The 20,266-nt window shown below is 57.4% G+C and overlaps 2 protein-coding genes across 6 annotated transcripts in view; one reads left to right on the forward strand and one right to left on the reverse strand.

Annotated features, from left to right (window-relative positions):
* Positions 1-8,031, forward strand: AMN (amnion associated transmembrane protein). Of its 4 annotated transcripts, XM_029236210.1 has the most exons (12): positions 1-59; positions 865-983; positions 1,088-1,132; positions 5,454-5,541; positions 5,683-5,900; positions 6,070-6,207; positions 6,400-6,508; positions 6,631-6,713; positions 6,917-7,094; positions 7,183-7,372; positions 7,449-7,542; positions 7,613-7,815. In XM_029236210.1, the coding sequence occupies exons 1-12, from the start codon at positions 17-19 to the stop codon at positions 7,697-7,699; spliced, it is 1,392 nt and encodes a 463-aa protein (XP_029092043.1). In that variant the 5' UTR covers positions 1-16; the 3' UTR covers positions 7,700-7,815. The 4 variants fall into 4 exon arrangements, with proteins under 4 accessions (XP_029092043.1, XP_029092041.1, XP_029092044.1 ...); XM_029236208.1 differs by lacking the exon at positions 7,183-7,372 and having other exon boundaries at positions 5-59; positions 7,613-8,030; XM_029236211.1 differs by lacking the exons at positions 6,070-6,207; positions 7,183-7,372 and having other exon boundaries at positions 5-59; positions 7,613-8,031.
* Positions 8,032-11,081: 3,050 nt separating this feature from the next.
* The window catches only part of CDC42BPB (CDC42 binding protein kinase beta), a 113,262-nt gene continuing 104,077 nt past the window's right edge, over positions 11,082-20,266 (reverse strand). The window contains exons 31-37 of one of the 2 annotated variants that reach the window (XM_029239161.1): positions 18,697-18,794; positions 18,524-18,608; positions 18,312-18,429; positions 18,114-18,231; positions 17,586-17,691; positions 17,409-17,479; positions 11,082-11,330 (exon numbers count right to left, since the gene is read on the reverse strand). In XM_029239161.1, coding sequence (XP_029094994.1) covers positions 11,199-11,330; positions 17,409-17,479; positions 17,586-17,691; positions 18,114-18,231; positions 18,312-18,429; positions 18,524-18,608; positions 18,697-18,794 — 728 coding nt within the window. In that variant the 3' untranslated portion in view covers positions 11,082-11,198. Of the gene's footprint in view, positions 11,331-17,408; positions 17,480-17,585; positions 17,692-18,113; positions 18,232-18,311; positions 18,430-18,523; positions 18,609-18,696; positions 18,795-20,266 lie in introns of those variants that run through there. The other variant, XR_003796040.1, reaches the window with a different exon arrangement.

Genomic DNA, 20,266 nt, shown 5'->3' on the forward strand with positions numbered 1-20,266 from the left:
CGGAACCCCGGGCGAGATGGGCGCGCCGGGCCGGGTCCTGCTGTGGCTGCAGCTCTGCGGTAAGGGGTGGGTGGAGGGGGGGACGCGACACACCTGGAGGCCAAGGGCCCCCGAGGGGCGGGCGGCGAGAGCTTGAGGGGCTGCGAAACCCGGCCGGGCCTCCAGATCCCTCCGCACTCAGCGCCCGCCGGGCGGTGCGGGAGGCGAGGAGCCCGGGCCAGACCTACGCCAGGACCGCGCCTGCCCTCGGGCGCTTGTCCGCCTTCGACTTGGGCACCGCCCCGGTCCCCTCCCGAAGCTCCGCCGCCGGCCTACGTCCTCCCGGCCGCGAGGGCGCCGCGGACCCTCCCCGTCGCGCCCAGGCCGGCGCGTGTCCTCGGGGCCGGCCCCCAACCCCCGGGAACTTTAGAAACTGCAGCCCCGTCCCTGTTCTCCTCTCTTAAGCCCCTCGCGGCCCCCTCAGGACGCAGCTCCAGTTCAGAGCCCGTCTGGACGGGTCTTGCGGCCCCCCCAGCCCCTTCTACATGGCAGAGGCCTCTGCTGCCCCATTCGCCTCCATCCCTTGGTCGTCGCCATCCTTGTCTGGCCCGGTCCTTGGCTCCAGCGCGGGGCGAACTGGGGGCGGGCTAGGAGGCGATCTTGGCGGGCGTCCCGAAGGAGGGCACGTTTGAGCGGGCTCTGCAGATCCCGTAGGAGTTCGTCAGGGAGCGTTGTGGCCAGGCTCCTGCAGTGTCTGGTCCGACGCCGGGAGCGGGAGTGGCGAGGGCCTGTCTGGGTGAGGTCGTCCTCCCTGGGCCACCGGGGCGTCTGGGCGCGAACCCCAGATGCCACGGGCCCGGGAACACTCAGTCGACCCCTCCCCAGCGCTGACGCGGGCCGCCTACAAATTCTGGGTCCCCAACACCGACTTCGACGCCGCCGCCAACTGGAGCCAGAACCGGACCCCGTGCGCGGGCGCCACTGTCGAGTTCCCCGCGGACAAGGTGCCTGGCCCCCACTCCTGGGGCCAGGGTGGGGACCAGCGTGGTCCGGGCCCACTGGGACACCAAGGGTGGGGTCTGCTCGCTGATGCCGCTTCTGCCTGCAGATGGTGTCAGTCCTGGTGCGAGAAGGTCACAGCATCTCGGACATGGTGAGTCCGGGTGGCAAATGGGGCCCAGGTCGGTGGGGGTCTGGTGGGTCCCGCCGGGGTCAATTCCATGCCCCTTTCTTGCCTCCTGACCGGCCTGCAGTCGCGTGGGGGACCCCGCAGTCCGCTGGCCGTCAGCCTCTGGAGGGGCTTCGGGAAGGTCCGGGACCCACATGGGAGCGGGGGACGCCGGTCCTACAATCTCAGCCAGGCTATGCCCCAGCCTTGTTGGGGGGTGTGGAGGGCACCTCTTATCCCCACTGCCCTCTGCCTCTGGCCCCTGCCCTCCTGTAGTCTGTCTTCTCCAAGGTTTGCTCTGGGAAAGCCCCCGCTCCCCACCCCACCAAAGCCTTTCCCTGTCCTGGTGCCTCAAACTCCACCAGCAGAATTCGAGGGGACCTTTTTCTCAAACTGCTTCACAGTGTGAGTTCCAGGGTGGGGGTCCCCTCACCTGGAGGCCAATGGACTCTGTGGGTGAATAGGGGCAGTCCGGGGGCCCAGGCCTGGGACTCAATCTCTTGCCCAGATGCAGGATCTGGTGATCCCTTATTTCCACTTGGAGGCAGCTCGGTTAATTGATGGTTTTCAAAAGCGGCATTAATTCTGGGAGCTTGGCGCCAAGTGGGGCAGGGCTGTGGGCTCAGTGGAGCCCCGCCCTCACCTGCAGCCTGGGAAGGGGGCAGAGGGCAGGATATCCCCGTCCCCGCAGATCCTGGGTCGGGATGTCTTTCCCACATTTGTCCAACGCAAAGACTAAGGTGCGGAGGGAGCAGTGATGATGAGAAGGTGACAGCAGAGCCGGGGAGGTAGGGGCGCAGCAGCTGCACCGAGGGGACCCGCCTCCGCAGTCCTGGTAACCATGGCAACCAGGCGGCGGCGTGGAGCGAGCCGGAACCCGCGGGCAGAGGACTCAGCTGCGGGGGAGGGTGCCGGGACCTGGGGGCTCCTCCTGGCTGACTTCGTTACTTTGATGGTCTCCTTTGGAAGAGCTTGGGGATCCTAAAAGACACAACATTCGTTCATTCATTGTTCACTCGTTTATCGGGTCCCTCCATCTGCCCCTTCCTTCCCACGCCCCGCCGCCCAGACGCGAGCCCCCCCCCCCCCCCCCCCGGCCAGAGGCTTCCGCGCGCCTGTACCCCTGCGCACGGCCCCGTGGGCCTCTCCCCCACCTCCCCTGCCTCTCCTCCGCTCCGCGGGGTCAGCTCCCGGAGGACCCGGGTGGGAAATGACCAGGGGCCCAGGGACAGGGGGCCGAACGGACCCAGCGCTGCCTGAGGCCCCTCCCACCCCCTCTGCACGCGGGTCCCCAGCGTTGTCGGCTGCTGAGATGTCGCCCTAGTAACAGGCACAACGACTGTCAGTGATTTCATTTGCATTTCTCTCGGTTTGGAACTTCTCTCCCTGGGATTTTTCTCTTCCTGAACCCTTCTCCCCTCCCATTTCTACCCTTAGCCCAGGTTTCTTGTTTTGGGGGAAATCTCCTATATTCTACCCATTAATGATTGTTGAGATACTGCAAGTGTCTTCTCACTGTGGACTTTGCCTGCGTTTCCCTTTGCTGATCAGAAACCCCCATTATTAATCTATCGAATGCAAAATCTGTTGCCTTATAACTGTGTTTTTGGTGTTTTGTTTAAGCATCTTTTTCCTGCTTCTCAGTCACAACCATAATCAACTATATATTCTGTCTGTTAAGTCAGAGCTTTGCCATCAGGGGCACGTGGCTGAGTGGGGCACTAGCTAGGGAACCAGGCGTATTTTTTCCTCCTTGGAATGAGCCCAGTTTCCAATGAATGTCCTCCTCCAAACCAGCAGCCTTGCCCCCTGGCTTTGTGGCTCTGCGGTCACTGTTCGTCAGCTGCCCAGTGAGGGCTGTCTCTGAGCTTTCCCTGCAGTTCCTTTGATCTTTTTGCCCGTTCTCCTGCCGGCACCACACTGTCCCCACTCTGAGGCTCTGCGAGTTGCCTTAATATCCCACTGGGTAACTTGCCTTCTTCACCCCCCTGTTACGAGGTTGACTAGTGCTTTGTGGATCTGATTGTTGCAGAGAGATTATAGTGTAGGTTTATCAGGTAACAACAGCACCACCACCAAAACCCTGGAATTTGATTGGGAATGAATGATACCTTTATACAAGCAAGTCATCCATTCAAGAGCGTGGATTTTCTCTCCAGATATTTCAGATCGTTGGTCATAAAACTCTTTACTAGAGTCCTAAAACGGTCCACATGAGGTTTTGTGTAGTATTGGTTAATTTATAAATACTTTATAGTTTGGTTTCTATTGTGAATGGTGCCCTATTTTTAAGAATTATATTTTCTATTTGGTTATTTTTGTAAACAACGACCGTTGTTCCTCTTCTCTTCCAGTCCTAACTCCTTTTTTTTTTAAAATATATATATAAATTTATGTATTTATTTATTTATTTTTGGCTGAGTGTGGTCTTCGTTTCTGCGCACGGGCTTTCTCTAGTTGCGGCGAGGGGGGGCTACTCTTCGTAGCAATTAGAAAACATTCCAAATAGGTTTCTGTTTACAGAAAATACATTTGAACAATGCCAGAAACTCTTAAGGCTAAGTAGTATTAGACCTTCTCCTCCATCTTTATAGCAATAATCAGAGTATGTTTTTTGTCACAAAGACGGAAGACTAATTTCGGAAAGGAAGAAACAATATGATGTACAGTCCTTTCTGTCAGAAGACAAGTATGTTTAAAAATAAAGCCTCATCAGTGGTTCTGAGTAAGAAACATACAATGTTGCCAAGCAGTCCCAGACTCACATTTGAGATAAACTGTGGGGTTTAAATTAATGTTTGTAGGGTCTTGTACATAAACTTTATTTAATTGTGGAAATTCTAGTCTATCTCTAGTTTACTAGAAGCTTTAAAAAAATCATAAATATGTTGTTGAACTTTTCAGTTTTTTTTTTTGTCCTACATCCACTGAGATGTAATTTCCCCCTGCCTCCTTTAGCCTGTTAGTGAGGTTTTCTGAGGTTGAACCGTCCTGGTAAGACTGATGTCCTCCTGGTACCTTCCTTCAGGTGCAGGTCAAAGTGCGCTTTTTCCTTCCTGGGTGATCTGTTCTTCCCCTCTGCCGCTTTTAGAATGTTCTCTTCGTCTTTGATATTCATGAACATAGTGTTCCGTGATTTTCCTTATGTGGCATTCAATGAGACCTTTCAATCTGAGGTCTCCCAGCTTTCTTCAAATATGGAAAATTCATCTTCACTGTTTTTCAGAGATTCCCCCCGCCCACCCTTGTATCTGAATGTTGGTGCTTCAGTGTTGGGCGGGCTCCCATCTCTCCTGGTTTCTCCCGCTCAGCGCCTTCCTGCTGTCTTTCAGCTATTACATTTATCATATAGTATGTACATCTCCCGCTCTGGTTCTTTTGAAAACCGAGTTCTTGTTCATGCTTCACACTGCTAGTACCCGCCTCCCCCTCCTGAGGCGCATCGTGTCCGTCTGTCCATGGCTTGTCCCTGGCGCCTGTAGGTGGGTTTGCCTTGCTGTCACAGTGCTGCCCCCTCAGCTGTGGAGGTAGCTGGCCTGTGACCTTGAGTCTCCCCGGTGTCAGCCTCTTGGTCAGGCCCAGTGCTTGGGGGACTGAAGAGCAGGCCCTACCCAGCAAGTTGGGATGCCAGGCGGGGCCCTGGGTGGATGTGCCCTGAGACGTTGAACCCCCATGACCCCTGCACTGGGCATCTCCCCTGGTCCAACCCTCACCTTCAACCCCAACCCTGGCGGGGGCAAGGAGAAAAGATGGGGTCCTGGGGCTTGGAGCGGCGGGTGGAGGGGGCAGGGCCAGTCAGCCCTCCTCCTGGCCTTCCCCGCTGCCCTATTTCCTCTGACACCTGAGGCCTGGGCTTCTGTGCTGAAGGGGCTCCAAGGCCCCACTACCCTCCCCGCTGCCTCTGGCACCCGCTTCCCCAACTGTAGCCCCTCCCCTCCCTCACAGGCTCAGGGCTGACTCCAGAGTCCCCAGCAGCTTGGCTTCCTGGAACCTACGAGCCCTTGGACTGTAGTTTTTCAGGGGCGACAGGGGAGGGCAATGGCCCTGACAAGAGTCACCCTGCCCCTGGGACCTGTCACTCCCAGGTCTCAGGCTAGCTCCTTGCTCCTTGGCTTGCAGCCCTACTCCCTGCGGCCTATCTGACCTTCAGGCAGGGCGAGGTGCCCCCAGGCCCTGACCTCGCCTGCTCACTCTGTGGGCTAGAATCTTCTCCCCGGGGACAGGGGGACCGGGGGTGGGCGCAGAGTGGGACCCTCTGATGCCCCAGTCCACCGCGCGGCGCCGCCTCAGCCTGCGCTTCCTACAGCTCTTGCCGCTGGACGGGGAATTCGTCCTGGCCTCAGGAGCTGGATTCAGCGCCCTGGACATCGGCTCGCACCTGGACTGTAGCACAGGTGAGGGGGAGGGCCAGGGGCAGGGCTTCGAGGGGGCGCGTTCGTGGGTGGGGCCTGGAGGGGACGGCGAGGTCCGGGTTGGAGAGTGGCCGGGTTGGAGGGCGCGTTCTGGGCGGAGCTCAGGGTCGCGCGCTCGCCCAGGCGGCCCCGCGCTCTTCCGCGACCCCGACCGCTTCTGCTGGCACGACCCGCGCCTGTGGCGCTCCGGAGACGCGGCGCACGGTCTCTTCTCCGTGGACGCCGAGCGCGTGCCCTGTAGCCACGACGACGTCATCTTCCCGTCCGACGCCTCCTTCCGGGTGGGTCTCGGCCCGGGCGCCGGCACGGTGCGCGTCCGCAGCGTCCGGGCTCTGGGCCAGGTGAGCCGGGCGCGCGGGGCGGGGCGGGGTCTGGGGTCTCAGCTCCGCGCCTTTGCCCCTCAGTGCCGCTCCCCGGAGCGCCTCCCACCCTGTTAGCCCGGCGGCTTCCGAGCATTCAGGTGCTGTCTCGTCCTCGGGCTGGCTCCGGTGGTCACCCGGCGACCTGCAGACATTCACCAGCGACGAGGACCTGGCTGATTTCCTGGCGTCCCGCGCGGGCCGCCTGCGCTTCCACGGGCCGGGCGCGCTGAGCGTGGGCCCCGAGGCCTGCGCGGACCAGTCGGGCTGCGTCTGCGGCCACGCCGAGGTGAGGGCGGCCCGCAGCGGGGTGGCTGGGGCACCGCACAGCTGGGCCCGGCTCTGCGCCGGAGGTCGGAACTGTGCCAGGGGCCGCCGCGCCCCGCCGTCTCTGGCCCGCTCGCCTCTCCGGGCGCGTGGCCCTCTCACTGCGGTCTGCTCCTCGCCGTCTCCGCGCTGACCGCCGCTTCTGCGCTTCCAGGTGCAGCCGTGGATCTGCGCAGCACTGCTCCAGCCCCTGGGTGGCCGCTGCCCCCAGGCTGCCTGCCGAGACCCCCTCCGGCCCGAAGGGCAGTGCTGCGACCTCTGCGGTGAGAGCCCCGCCCGGCCGCTGCTAGCTAGGACGGCTTGGCCACCCTGGCTCGCCCCCAGCCTCAGCTTGCCTGTCGGGCCCGGACCCGCGGTGCTGACCCTCACCTGCCTGCTTCTTCAGGAGCCATCGTATCGCTGACCCATGGCCCGGCCTTTGACCTGCAGCGGTACCGGGCGCGGCTGCTGCACGCCTTCCTGGCTCTGGTAATGGGGCCGCGCCCCGACCGGGGCCCCTGCCCTTCCGCAGCCCCGGTCTGGGACCACCCTCTCCGCAGGAATCCCCGGGCCCCACTCCGCCTCCTCACTGAGGCGTCCACTCTCCGCCTGTCCACCGTTTGTGCCTGCCCACAACGTTCCCGCAGGGCCGAGGGGCGGAGTTCCCGGACCAACTCTGTGCCCCTCTCCAGCCCCAGTATCAGGGGCTGCAAATGGCCGTGTCCAAGGTTCCGCGCCAGCCCCGGCTCCGCGAAGCCTCAGGCGCGAAGGCAGACACGGAGATCCAGGTGGTGCTGGTGGAGACCGGCCCCGAGACCGGCGGCGCGGGGCGCCTAGCCCGGGCCCTCCTGGCGGACATCGCGGAGCACGGTAACCGCGGGCGCCCCGTTCCCAGACCCGCACCTCTGCCCCGCCCCGCCCTGCTCGGGACCGACTGAGCCGGCGCCCTCCGTTGCAGGCGAAGCCCTCGGGGTCCTATCGGCGACCGCTCGAGAGTCGGGCGCGCCCGTTGGGGGCGGCTCGGCGGCGGGGCTGAACGCGCCGGGGCCGCGCGCGGGGCTGGCGGGCGGCCTGGCGGCCGCGCTGCTCCTATCACTGCTGGCGCTGCTGGCGGGGGCGCTGCTGCTGCGCCGCGCGGGGAGGCTCAGGTACGCGGGGCGGGGCCTCGGCGCCCGAGTACGCGGCGCTCAGGCACGCAGGGCTCACGCGCGTCCCTACCTCCAGGTGGAGGAGGCGCGACGAGGCGGACCCCGCGCCGGCTGGGGCGCCCGTGGGCTTCCACAACCCTGTGTTCTACGCGGCGGACCTGGCGGAGGCGGTGAGGGGACGCCCGGGGGCGGGGGTGTGGGACTTCCCGCGGCCGGATCCCTGACTCCGCTCTCCCGCAGCTCCCCGCCCCGCAGCTGGACGTCTGGAGCTCCAGCCGCAGCTACTTCGCTAATCCGCTCTTTGGCGAAGCCGAGGCCGAGGCCTGAGCGGCCGCGGAACCGGCCCCCGCCCCCGCTTCGGCGTCGCAGGCCCTGCGGGATACCCCACCCTCCGCTGGCCAAGGACAGGGTGGCCTTGCTCAATAAAGGGCTTTCCCGCACCTGCGGTCAGCCGTGGACACACTGCTTCCTGCGTTGCCACCCCTCTGCCCCTGCCTGGTGGGATGGCGAGGGGTGGTCCTCAGAGCCTGTGCCGGCTGGCGCCTGGCCACCCGCCCAGGGCAGTCCTGGGTACTACCTGTAGGCTGGGGCGGTCCGAGGCTTCTGGCCTGCGAGGTTCCACCCAGAATTAGGAGGGGGCTGCCCCGGTTCTGGAGGAGCCCATGGAAGAAGCCCCTAAGGCTGGGGAGGGGACTGAAGCAGGAGGGGGGCGGTGGGGAGAGGCAAATCCGAGTGAGGCACCAAGGAGGGTGGATAAGTGGGCTGCCAGGTGCTTCCCTACCTCATGCCAAGCTGCTCGGACCCAGGGCCAGCCAGGTGGACCTGGACTTCCGGCAGACTGGGCTGCCCGGAGGAGCGGTCCTAGGGACACAGTAGATCTGTCCCCTCTGCTGGGGGCAGGGGCAGAGCCGCCCGCCACAGTGGTGGAGCGTGTCAGAGAGCTGGCAGGTGCGTCCTGCTGGGTGGGGGCTGTTTGTTTGGTGTCCATCGCTGCAGGGCCAGGCCTCGCCCTCTCCCTTCTGAGGGCAGCTCTGACCCGGAGGGTGGGTGTCGGGACTGAGCCGCTCTGAGTAGGACACTCACTTGGTAGGTGCTTGATGGGGCAGCAGTGGGACGGTGGATTGTGTGTGTGTGTGTGTGTGTGTGTGTGTGTGTGTGTAAAGTTGTACTGATGGATGCCCAGCTTGAACTGTCAGGGACACTTCTGTGTATAGCAGCATCTGAAAACATCCCCCCCTCCCTCCCCCCCCACCAAGGGTAACCACCTGCGAGCCTCTTAACAGTGAATTTGCTTGTAAGTTTCCGTCAGTCGCGAAGCCGTGCTCTGTGGTCAGTATCCTGCCTGTGAAGCTCACCCATGTTGTGGGTGGTCGTTACTCTTGGTGCTGTGTAGCTGTTGCAATAGCTAATATTTCATTTAAAAAACGACTGACACTTCAGCACCCGTGTTTCAGAGCTGTGAGAGGTGCTCACCTCACGTGGGTCAGACATCAAACGGAGGGAGGGCCAATGTCCAATCCCATCATCTCTGACCCCGAGGCCCCGGCTACCCACATGGCCGCTCACCACTGGCCTATGCTCGCTTTTCAGTTTTCCAGGTGCTGTGATTTCAGTCAATTGTCTCTGCCTGTGCTTTGGGTGGTCCCCTTTCAGGGACAGGTGGGAGGATTGTGTCTGCTCCTAAAATTTGCCATGCTCCTTCCCCAGCTGTGAGCATGGAGGCCCACAGTGAGACGGGCCTGGGTCCCCGCCGGCCGGTGGGGCTGTTTGGGCTGTGGAGCCCAGGCCGTGCTGACTGGCGGAGCCGCAAGGGTGCCCAGGACGCTCCCCGAGCATCACCTGCCAGGCACCTGGCTGCTGTCTGTGCTCTACTGTATCCTCACACCACCCTCTTGGGCAGGTGCCGTCACTAACCACACGTTACCAGGAGCTTGCTGGGGGACAGAGCAAACGATGAAACCCAACTCACCGCAGGCTGCTCCCCGCCCTGGGGGCCAGAGCCCCCAGTGTGGCCACCCATCCAGCCCAGCCTCCCCATGAGCTCCCCCTCCTGGGGGTGGTCTGCCCCACCCTACCCCCGGGGCTGCTGAAGGGCCAGCGTGCGTCTGTCCCCCGCAGCTTCCCTCCCGGGGTCTTGCTCTGCCTTGCGGGCTCATGGGCACATCGCCCTTTTCCAGCACTGGGGTCCCCGGTGCAGCAGCCGGCCCCACCCTGCCCCGGGCCCTGGAGGGCACCTGCTGCTCTCAGGCTGAATGCCCATCTGCCTGTCCTGGCACGGACACTTGGCCAGACGGCCCCCCTCTCCAGCCAGTGGCCCACCCCTGACCCTGCCCACCATGGTGCAGGGTGTCCCCAGGAGGCCCCCATCGTGACGTTGGCAGGCAAGGGGTCCCAGCTCTGGCGGCTGGTTCCTGCCACGTGGACACGAACCTTTAGCATGGACCCCGCCTGAGCAAATGACCAAGAATGGCTTCCACAGGCAAGACAGTGCTTTCCAGCACAGGGCGCTACTGGGGGGGGGGGGGGGCCCAGACACCGGGTGACAGGTGGTCACATTCAGACAAACCACTGAGAACTTTAAAACTGCCGTCTTCTGCTTTATTGACAGGTAAATTGTTCAAAAATGTTCTCACAATTCAATAATTACAAAGACTCAGACTTACATTAAAAAAGTAAAAACCAGAACCCCCAGCAGGTGCCAGCCCCAGCAGAAGGCCCAGGGGGCGGGCAGGCGGGTGCTGGGCGTGTGACACGCACAGGCAGGCCACGGTGCCCAGGTCACTCAGTGCCGACTCAAGGTAAGTGCACGTCTTCAACAGCGTTGCCACCGAGAACGTTGACCGGCGGGAGAACAGGGAGAAGCCCAGCGGGGCGAGTTAATCGCAAGCCTTTACAGAGACAGGAGGCTGCCTGATACTCACAAATGCCGCGGGGAAGGCAGGCAGATACACGCGGGCGCTGCGGGCCAGCCCACCGGGTGGAGTGTGGCGGTGAGTCTACACGATCCGGAAGGGCACTAATCACGGGGCTCCATGCGGGGCGGGGGTCCTGGCACCTGCCGCGGGGCTACCCGGGGCTCTGGCCTCCTCTCGGCCCGCAGGCCTCGGGGCCCGGCAGCACGACACTCACTGGTTTTACAGCAGGAGGCAGAGCTGTGGAAGCGAGCGGGAAACGGAGCACAGCTGACTTCACAGTAGTAGATACGGGTGACACTTCGTGGTTGGGACCGGAAACGGACTGACACACATGAGGGACCAGGACAGAGCAGGCTTCACTCGAATGGGCCTCTGTCCGTGGCTACAAGGTCGGCAGAAGGACTTCTGCATCTGACTATGTAATGGCTAAATGAATAAAAAGGCCACAAACTAAGCTCCACTTCCCTCTGTCTTCAAAACTCTAGGGACACTGGGAATGCTATACAACTTCCTACTATTCTCCTAAGGTCCTAGGAAACAGTTTCAGGGAACAGGGAACAGACGCGGCACCGAGGCCGCCCCGAGCTGCCTGCTTCCTGCAGAGCCCCCCGGCGCCACTGGGGTCTGCAGGAGGCTGGCGTCACGGGCCCCCCGCGCTGCCTCAGCTGGTTCTGGGCAGGAGGGGCCGCAGGCGGTCCTTCGTGTGCAAACGGAACAGCTGTGCACGTGAGAGCTGGCCTACCGCCTCGGTGCGGCATAAAGCCAATCGTTATTATAATAAAGTATTTTCTTCATCTCCGTATCTACAAATCGATTCTACATTTCCTTGGACAACACTGGAGGGTCAGCTCAGTCTTGGCACTGACAGGAGGCCACCCGGGCCCCCGGCCCCGCTGCGGTGACCGGCAGCTTCAGGCATCGCAGGACGGCTGCTCCAGGCCTTCAAGGGGGAGCTGGCTCCTGTGGGGGGAGTTGGGGCTTGGTGGGCCGCTGGGGTTGGAGCTGTTCGATGGAGTCGAGTGTTTGGTGGAATCCGAATCAGGCTGTGAAGACAAAGAGGGACAGCGTGAGAACCATGGCCCTGGGCCTGTGGAGGCGATGCTGCCTGGGCAGCTGTAGCCCCTGCTGGCTCCATTCTTGTCATGAGAGCACACGCTGCAAGCTTGTCACGTGGTCCTTGCTGGTGAGAGATCATAAACCAAGGCCCAACCCCACAAATGACTCAGTAACTATTCCAAAAAGGAGTAACTCCGCAGTGAAGAAACCAGACAGAATGGCAACCAAGCAGTCAGAGGTCACAGACGTGAAGCCCTTTCATGATAAAAGCGTGAGGAACAGAGAGGACCTTTCTCAACATGACAAAGGGTGTCCGTGAGCAGCCCACAGTTCACTTCACACCCGGTGGTGAAAGGCAAAGCTCCCTGCTCGGTGCAGGAACAAGACCAGGCTGCTGCTTTCACCGCTGCTATTCGACACTGTGCGCCAAGTTCCAGCCAGGGCAAGAAAAAATGGCATCCAAGCTGGAAAGGAAGAAGTAAAAGCATCTCTCTTCACAGCTGACATGACTCCGTATAGACAGAAAATCCTAAAGAACTCCACGAAGAACAAATTCAGTAAAGTTGCAGGGTACAAGATCAACACACAAAAGTCAGTTGTGTTTCTAGACATCAGCAATGAACAACGTGAAAAGGAAATTAAGAAAACAATGCCATTTACAATAGCATCCAAAAGGATAAAATACAGCTAGGAATAAATTTAACCAAGAAGGTGAAAGATCTGTACACTGAGACTATGAAACATCGCTGAAAGAAATGAAACACCACCTAAATAACCGGAAGGGCATCCTATGTTCATGGACTGGAAGACTAAAGATGGCAATATTCCCCAACATGATCAACCTACAGATTCAATGCAATCTTTACTGAAATTTCAACGGATTTTTTTGGGGAGGGGCAGAAATGGAAAAGCCGATCCTCAAATTCATACAGAATTGCAAAGGACTCAGAATAGTGAAAACAATACTAAGAAAAAGTGGGAGGACTCACACTTCCCAAACTTACAACTTCAAAACGTACTACAAAGCAACAGTAATCAAATATAGTGTGGTAGTATTAATATAAAGACCAATGCAATAGAACTGAGAGTCCAGAAATGTATCTATAAACCTGTGGTCAATGGATCTTTAACAAGGGTGCCAAGACCACGTAATGGGGGAAGGAACAAATGGTGCTGGATATTCACCTGCAAAAGAATTAAACTAGACCCCTACCTCACACCACACACAAAAACTAGCTCAAAATGTAAAAAAGACCTAAACAAAAGCTAAAACCATAAAACTCTTAAGAAGAAAACAGGACTAAATCTTCATAACCTTGAATTTGCCAATGGATTCTTAGATATAACATCAAAAGCACGAGCAACAAAAGAAAAAAATAGAAAAACTGGACTTCACCAAAATTAGAAACTTTTGTACACTGAAAGACATAGAGAATTGTGAAAAGACAATCCAAAAGAACGTGAAAAAAATATTTGCAAATCACATATCTGATAAGTGTCTGGTATCCTTTTTTTTTGGCTGTGCCACACCACACAACTTATGGGATCTCAGTTCCCAGACCAGGGATGGAACCCGGGCCACAGCAGTGAAAATGCCAAGTCCCAACCACTGGACCCCCAGGGAATTCCCTATCCATATCATATAAAAATCTCTTACAACCCAACAACAAGAAGACAAATAATCCAATTTAAAAATGGGCAGAAGACTTGAATAGACATTTCTCCAAAGAAGGTATACAAATGGCCAATAAGCCCATGAAAAAGATGCTCAACATCACTGATCATTAGGGAAACGCAAACCAAAAGCACAATGAGATACAACTTCACACCTGCTAGAATGGCTACTGAAAAAAAATTTTCTTGTAAGAAAAAAAAATAAGTGTTGGCAAAGATGTGGACTCAACCCTTGTACATTTGCTGGTGGGAATGTAAAATGGTACAGCTGCTGTGGTTCCTCAAAAAGTTAAAAGTAGAGCCACCATATGACCCAGCAATCCCACTCCTAGGTACCTACCCCAAAGAAGTGAAAACATGTACTCAAAACAAATACATGTACGCAGCTGTCCCTAGTGCACTATTCCTAACAACCAATGAGTACGTAAGACGTGGTCCATCTATCGACTGGACTATTTGGCAATAAAAAGAAACAACTTACTGATACATGCTACAGCATGGATGAACCTTGAAAACATGATGCTGAGTGGAAGAAGCCAGACACAAAAGGCCATGTACTGTCTGATTCATTCCACTTATGTGAAATGCCCAGAACAGGCAAATCCATAGATTGTTAAGACTGGTGGTAGCCAGGAGCTGGGGGGAGGCAGGCATTGAGGAGAAACTGCTCAGTGGGTAGGGGTTTTATCTTGCAGTGATGGAAGTGTTCTGAGTAGACAGAGCTGGTGGTTGTACAACACTGTGAATATACTAAACAGCCACTGAATTGCTGACTTCTTTACTTTTGGCTGCGTTGGGTCTTCATTGCCGCACGCAGGCTTTCTCTAGTTGCGGCGAGCGGGGGCTATTCTTCGTTGCGGTGCGCGGGCTTCTCACTGCGGTGGCTTCTCTTGTTGCGGAGCACGGGCTCTAGGCGCACGGGCTTCAGCAGTTGTGGCACGTGGACCCAGTAGTTGTGGCTCAGGGCTCCAGAGCGCAGGCTCAGTTGTTGTGGCTCACGGGCTTAGTTGCCCCACGGAATGTGGGATCTTCCTGGAAGGGATTAAACCCATGTCCCCTGCATTGGCAGGCGGATCCTTAGCCACTGAACCACGAGGGAAGTCCGAATTGTTGACTTTTAAATGGTTACTTTCTGTTATGTGAATTTCACTTAAATAAACTTAAAGGAACAAACAGGTCAGTACAGGACAAACAGATGCCATGTACCTCAGGATGCAACACCCCAAGAAGGACACCACGTCCTGTGTGCCATACTCCATCCTGGGACACACAACCCAAATCTCAAAAGACAAGGAAATGTCAGACACGCAAACTGAGGAGTGTTCTAGAAAATAAAAGATGTGCTCTCTGCCAGACAGGCTGAGGGCCTGTTCCAGAGTAAAGGGGCCAAAGAGATGAGGCAGCTAAATGCCACGCATGCTTGGGGACTGGGTCCTGCGCCAGCAAAGGTGCTTAAGGACATTATGGGGACACGCAGGTGGCTTCATCAGTGTGGCAGCTGTACTGTGGTCACGTGAGGGATCAGCCTTGCTCTCAGATAAAGGGTACGATGTGTGCAGTCAGGAAAAAAGTGTGTGCAGTGTGCACGCACACTCATACACACGTGTGTGTTGGTCCCTGGGGAGAACCGGGCGGCTGGGAGACTGGTGTGGAGCCTTTTCACTGTTTACCCAATTCAAAAAACCAGACAAGCCTTGACTGAGGAACGTTTTGCAAGAAAAACTGCACTTTTTGTAAACAAACTGCACAGTGGACTGAAGACTGAAGAGATGTGCCTACTAAACGCAGCGCGTGGCCCTGGCTGGATTCTAGGTTTAGGAACAGGACGTCACCGGGCAGCGGGGAGACGCCCTCCCAAGGGAGGTGCGGGATAAGTACTTAGGGGTGGGTAATACTGCCACTCACTTTCTGCTGGTTCCTCCCCAAAAGCCCAAATGGGGAACATGGGTTAGGTGCCGCTTATGTGGGTTATTCACTCTACTATTCTTGCAACTTTCCTGAAGTTTGAAAATTTTCAAAACACATAGTTGCAGGGGAAAAAATAAGGAAAGAAACCCCAGAAGACCCACCTCTCTAGCCATCAACCTCAGGCCCTTTTAAGGGAGGCCTATGAGACCTTCCAGGAAAAGAAAACCCCTGTATGATGGCAACTAAGAGATCCGGATTTCCTAAGCCAGAGTTGAGGCTGGTGCAGCCCTGAAGACAGCTGAAAGAGAGCAGCTCAGAAAAGAAGGCACAGATAACTTCACGGATAAACACAGACGGAAAAACTGGCACCAAAATGTCCACCAACTGAATCTCTCACTGTCCCACATTAAGAGGATTACACTTTACGCACAATGGCAACAAGAACCTTGGAATGCTTAAGAATTAACTTATTAGCCACCAACACGCACAACCTGCAAGAGGGAGCCCATCGGGAGAGACGTGCAGTGTTCCTACACAGGGAAGGTCAGGATGGTGAGCGGCCCCCAAATTAATCTACAAATCCAACACAATCCCAGCGAAAAGCTCAACACAATTTTCACTTTTTTTAGATTATGATGGAGTCAACAAGCTCCATAATCTAAACAAAATTTTAATTTATTTTTGGCTGCGTTGGGTCGCCGTTGCTGCACGTGGGCTTTCTCTAGTTGCGGCGTGTAGGCTTCTCATTGTGATGGCTTCTCTGTTGCGGAGCAGGGGCTCTAGGCGTGTGGGCTCAGTAGTTGTGGCTCGCGGGCTTAGTTGCTCCACGGCATGTGTGATCTTCCCGGACCAGGGCTCAAACCCGTGTCCCTTGCATTGGCAGGCGGATTCTTAACCACTGCGCCACCAGGGAAGCCCCTAAAAATATTTTTAAATTTATTTGAAGGAGAAGCTAAGAAAGTGTTTTGAAAAGTGGGAATGAAGAGATGTGCTCTACCGGCTCTCAGGTTACAGGTGGTGCAGCAGAGGCTCCAGGGATAGAGACACGTAAGCAAAGGAATTTAACAAATAATAAAGGGTAACACTTCAAGTTGGAAGGAAGGAAGTGGTGCAGGGCCAGCGTGTCATGTACCTTAGAAAGCAGCAGCTCAGGTCCTTGCGCACACACACACACGCTAATACACACTTACACACTCTCACACCCCCTCGCAGACACTTCCACGACGTAATGACAAACAGAAAACCCTACCAAGCTCTCAGACTATAAGAGAATGTTTATCTTAATTAAAAAGATAAAGACTAGACTGTACGAGAATTAAGTATTTCTGTATGGCAATGCCCTTACAATTAAAGACAAAATTAAAAAGTCAGCGGTAAGGGGAAAAGTACCTGCAACAGATTAACACCCACAACCTACGAAGGGTTTCTATAAACGAGTTAAGAGGAAAGCATGGTGACTCAAGAGAAGACGGGTAAAGGGCGCAAAGGTGGACCCAGAGGAAGAAGCAGCCGATCCACACCTGAAAAGCTGGCCACGCCAGGAAGGTGAGGACCACGTGAAGCGAAGCCCTTCTGGTTTCCGCTGTCAGCTCAGCAGCCCCCATGAGTACGTGCTGTCGGTGCCGGGGCTGTTAGAACAGCCAGCGGCACCCAGCCCCTCTCCTCCTTCCCACAAAAGTGCTGCTGGGGCACAGCCCTCAGGCTGCCATTCTTCCCAGCCTCCTCCCCCACCACACACACAGGGAACCAAGAACACTGCCACCAGGAGCTGGGTCTGAAAGCCCAAGAACACCTGAGCCAGGGACGCCCCCACCTGGCCCCCACACTCCGATCCCAGGGGGCAGTCAGAGGAGGAGAGAGCAAGACACATGAGGCCACCTGTGCTTTAAAAGGAACGTGCCTACTGACGTGTTACAGCCACATGCATAAAAGTACACAGAAGAGTCTAGACGGGAAAAGCCTTCCTGCACTTTTCACAGGAGGGCTTTCATTTCTCAGTTGTGCACGGTGACGCCCACCCACAGTCAGTGCCCAGGAGGAGAGCCGGGCCCCAGCAGCTCCCTTGGCCCCCCTCCTGATGCCTCCTGAGCTCTCGGCGGCATCCTCCCGGGGCTGGCCCAGCCTCGGGCAGCCATGGCTGGGGGCAAGGGACCAGGTGACTCGGGAGCAGGGCCTGGAAGGAGGCCCAGCACCAGGCCGCAGAGGCCTCGGTCTCCCTGAGGCCATGACCTGGAGGCGAGAATCCACATCTTTCTCCCAACACACTCACAGCCACAGGGTCCACGTCCTCCCTCCTCCCGGCCTTGGCTCAGCCTCAGCAGTCATGAGTGGGGAGCTCCGGGGGGCTGGTGACCACTGAGGCCCTACGTGGCCACTCCAGGGGAGATGGAGTCTCTTTCTCCAAAGAACAGCTGCTTTGAGTCTCCTGCACGTGTGGAGCTGCAGACCCCAGGCCTTGTCCCTTGTAATTGGGCAAGTCTTACCTCTTTGTCAAAGTCCTGGTCGGGATCAGACATACTTCTTAGAGGCATAGCCACGCCGGGCTCAGATCCACCTGCGGAACACAGGTAGCCACTGATCATCTTGGGGAAAACAGTTCAGAGACGAACTGAAGGCCTGGAGTCCCAGCATCCAGGCCCCGCCCCGGGCGCCCCTGGTACCTGATGAGGGCCACGAGATGTAGGGCTTGTTCCTGGGCGGAGGCTGGCGGGACAGGCTGGCGGGAGCAGGGCCGGGCCTCTCCTCCTGGGAGGGGGGCATGGCGCTCTGGGCAGAGAGAATAGCACGTGAGCACGCCTTGGGGGAGCACAGCCAGGCCCCGGGCAGAGCGCGCAGGCCAAGTGCAAAGTCTGCAGCACGAGCAGGCCGGGGCCCTGGGCCTCGACAGGCAAAACGGGCTGGGAAGGACCTCTGGACAGCGGCATCAGGTCAGTTTTGAGCTAAGAATTGGCAATAGTGACTTTAGGCCAAGTCAAATTCTACAGAAAACACATTTTTTAAGGAAAAAAAAAAAACCCCACAAAGTATGCTACGTGCCCATATACTGAGATGTTTTAGCACCGTTGACAGCTGTTTCTCACAAACCCCTAACAGACTGAGATGGTGACAGACACCTCAGGAGCACACAGGCAGGAGCCACAGGGGAGCCGGGGTGTGGGGAGGGCAGGGGACAGCACCCGCGGGCTCACCAGAGGCAGGTCCATGAGCACCTGCATCCCGTCGCCTGGGCCCATGTGGGCCACGTGGTTGAAGTTGGTGGGGTTGGAGATCATCTTGGATCTCAGCTCCGGGTCTCTAAGCATCTCTCTGGGGAAAGGAAACACCGTGAGGTTCAGGAAGGCGTCAGGGTCCTCTGGGCCCAGCACAGCCCCCAGCCAGGCTCCTACCGCCGCTGCTGCAGCCTCTCCTCCTCCGGCACCTTGAAGACAAACCGCCTTTTGCTTCTGGTCCGCAGCATCTGCTTCCTGCTGTTGTCAGAGGTGTCGGGCACGTTGAGAGCCGCTCCTGCAGGACAAGGAAAGGCCGCTGTGGCTCCGTGCGGACTCCCAGGCAGGCCCCCTCCAGCCCCCGTCCTCTGCTCCCCCCGAGAAGGGCTCACCCGAGAACTTGCTCTTGAAGTAGATCAGGCGGGGAGGCTCACAGTTGAGGAGGTTGAGGCTGCCCTCCAAGTTCAGTGGCCGGATCTGCGTTGGAAACCAGAGAGGGAGGCTGGCTGCTGGGGGGGCGGGAGGGGGGCGGCCAGGGGAGGGGCCGGGCACCGCCAGGCCTTACCCTGCGCAGGCCGATGGTCTGGACCCATTCCATGGTGCGTACGTCAAAGACGTCCACGCCGTACTCGCTGTAGACCGTGACGTGTGCGGGGCTGCAACCTGGCGCACACGGAGCAGAGTGGTGAGCCCGGGCCCGCCCCCCCTAGTGCCGGGGGCTGCCCACCCAGCGTGGGGTGCAACGGCCCAGGCCGCAGGGGCCCTGCCCCTTACTCTAGAGGGAACCTTCACTTCAAGGTTCAGACAAACACAACGGACGTCTGACCGCTTTACCTCCACTCCTGAAACTAAACAGCATTTCAATACCATCGCCATAGGTGCCGAAGGTGACCTGTTTAAACACCTGGCTTTCCCTTTAGCTTTCTTATACAACTACTGCAGAAGCCTGTCACTTCAGGCTCGAAACATCTGAAATCCAGGCAGGGGCCCAATGTCCTGTTTCTTAAGGCAAATCCCTTCTTTCAGAGATGCCAAAAGGTCAGATTTCTGGGTAAATATTTAAAATCTCCACCCAGAGACTACTGCTGGGCTCTGGGCAAGGGCGCTGGCTTACTCTGGAGCTGCTTTCAGGCAGCCCTCCTGTAATCGGGTCTGAACACACGCGGTAAAATGACAATTATTCTCCTGCGATGAGCTGGGGAGCTGGTGCTGTCTCTCCCCTTCCCCGCTAAGGGATGGGACATCGTCAGGTCGTGACGGAAGACCCTCCCAGCGAACCAGACGTGTGAGACCGAGGACTGGTGGCCCTGTGGCACCCGAAGTTTAAGGGGCCTTTCCCACGTTTAGGACAGTGGTAAAAAATATCTGAACTATCTGGGAGAAAGCAGCGGTGGAGGCTGCATCCCGCCATCCTGCCAGGGGAGGGGCGCAAGGCTGGGGTCCCAGCATGCTGTCATCACACAGCCTCGCCCGGGCTGGCACGCAGAGCTGGCAGGTGGCTCTGGCTCAGCCCTGGTTCCTGGTCCTTCTACCTTCCAGGGTTAATCTTCCTCACGTTACGCTTAACTGAAGATAAATTTCTAAAAAGCTTCTGCTATGCTGCTATTACAGATTCCACATGGGCTCTCTGATCACACCTGTTCTTTTGAACACAAAAAAGAAAATACAACAGGGTTTAGGAAACAGACAAAAGATGCTGGAACCAGTCACCAAACTGTCCCAGAAGTGACATCTCAGACAAACCGTAAGGCCTTTTTGAGTGCCACATGCGAAAAAGATGGTCAGAGAAACCAGAGGGCCCCGAAGTGACTCAGAGGACCTTCCCCCACATGGGGGCTTCTGGGGCAGCTCTTCTTACTTGTGGGCACGTGGGGCTTCATCTGCAGGGAGCCAGGAGAGATCTGTGCGTACGACTTACTGATAAAGTGATAAACTGAGATGTCCAGTCTAAAGAAAAATTTAAACTAAAAAGTTAAATCAGTGGAGAGAACATGGGCCGTGAAGTCTGACAGATCCAAGTCTGAAGCCAGCCTCTGCTGTGTGATTTGTGCAGGTCACCTCACCTCGTGGCCCTCAGGGTCCTCCTCGGTAGGCTGGGACCGATTAGCGCCCCCCCAGCCCTGCCCCCCAGGTAA

Source organism: Monodon monoceros, unplaced genomic scaffold, assembly GCF_005190385.1.
Source record: "Monodon monoceros isolate NGI ecotype Baffin Bay Population unplaced genomic scaffold, NGI_Narwhal_1 Super_Scaffold_21, whole genome shotgun sequence".
Lineage (NCBI taxonomy): Eukaryota > Metazoa > Chordata > Mammalia > Artiodactyla > Monodontidae > Monodon > Monodon monoceros.

Bases quoted from the DNA above. Each gene is read 5' to 3' on its own strand.
- AMN (XM_029236208.1), top strand. From the start codon at position 17: ATGGGCGCGCCGGGCCGGGTCCTGCTGTGGCTGCAGCTCTGCG. The intron at 984-1,087 runs GTGCCTGGCCCC...TTCTGCCTGCAG, and splicing joins TCGAGTTCCCCGCGGACAAG to ATGGTGTCAGTCCTGGTGCG. The intron at 6,208-6,399 runs GTGAGGGCGGCC...CTGCGCTTCCAG, and splicing joins GCGTCTGCGGCCACGCCGAG to GTGCAGCCGTGGATCTGCGC.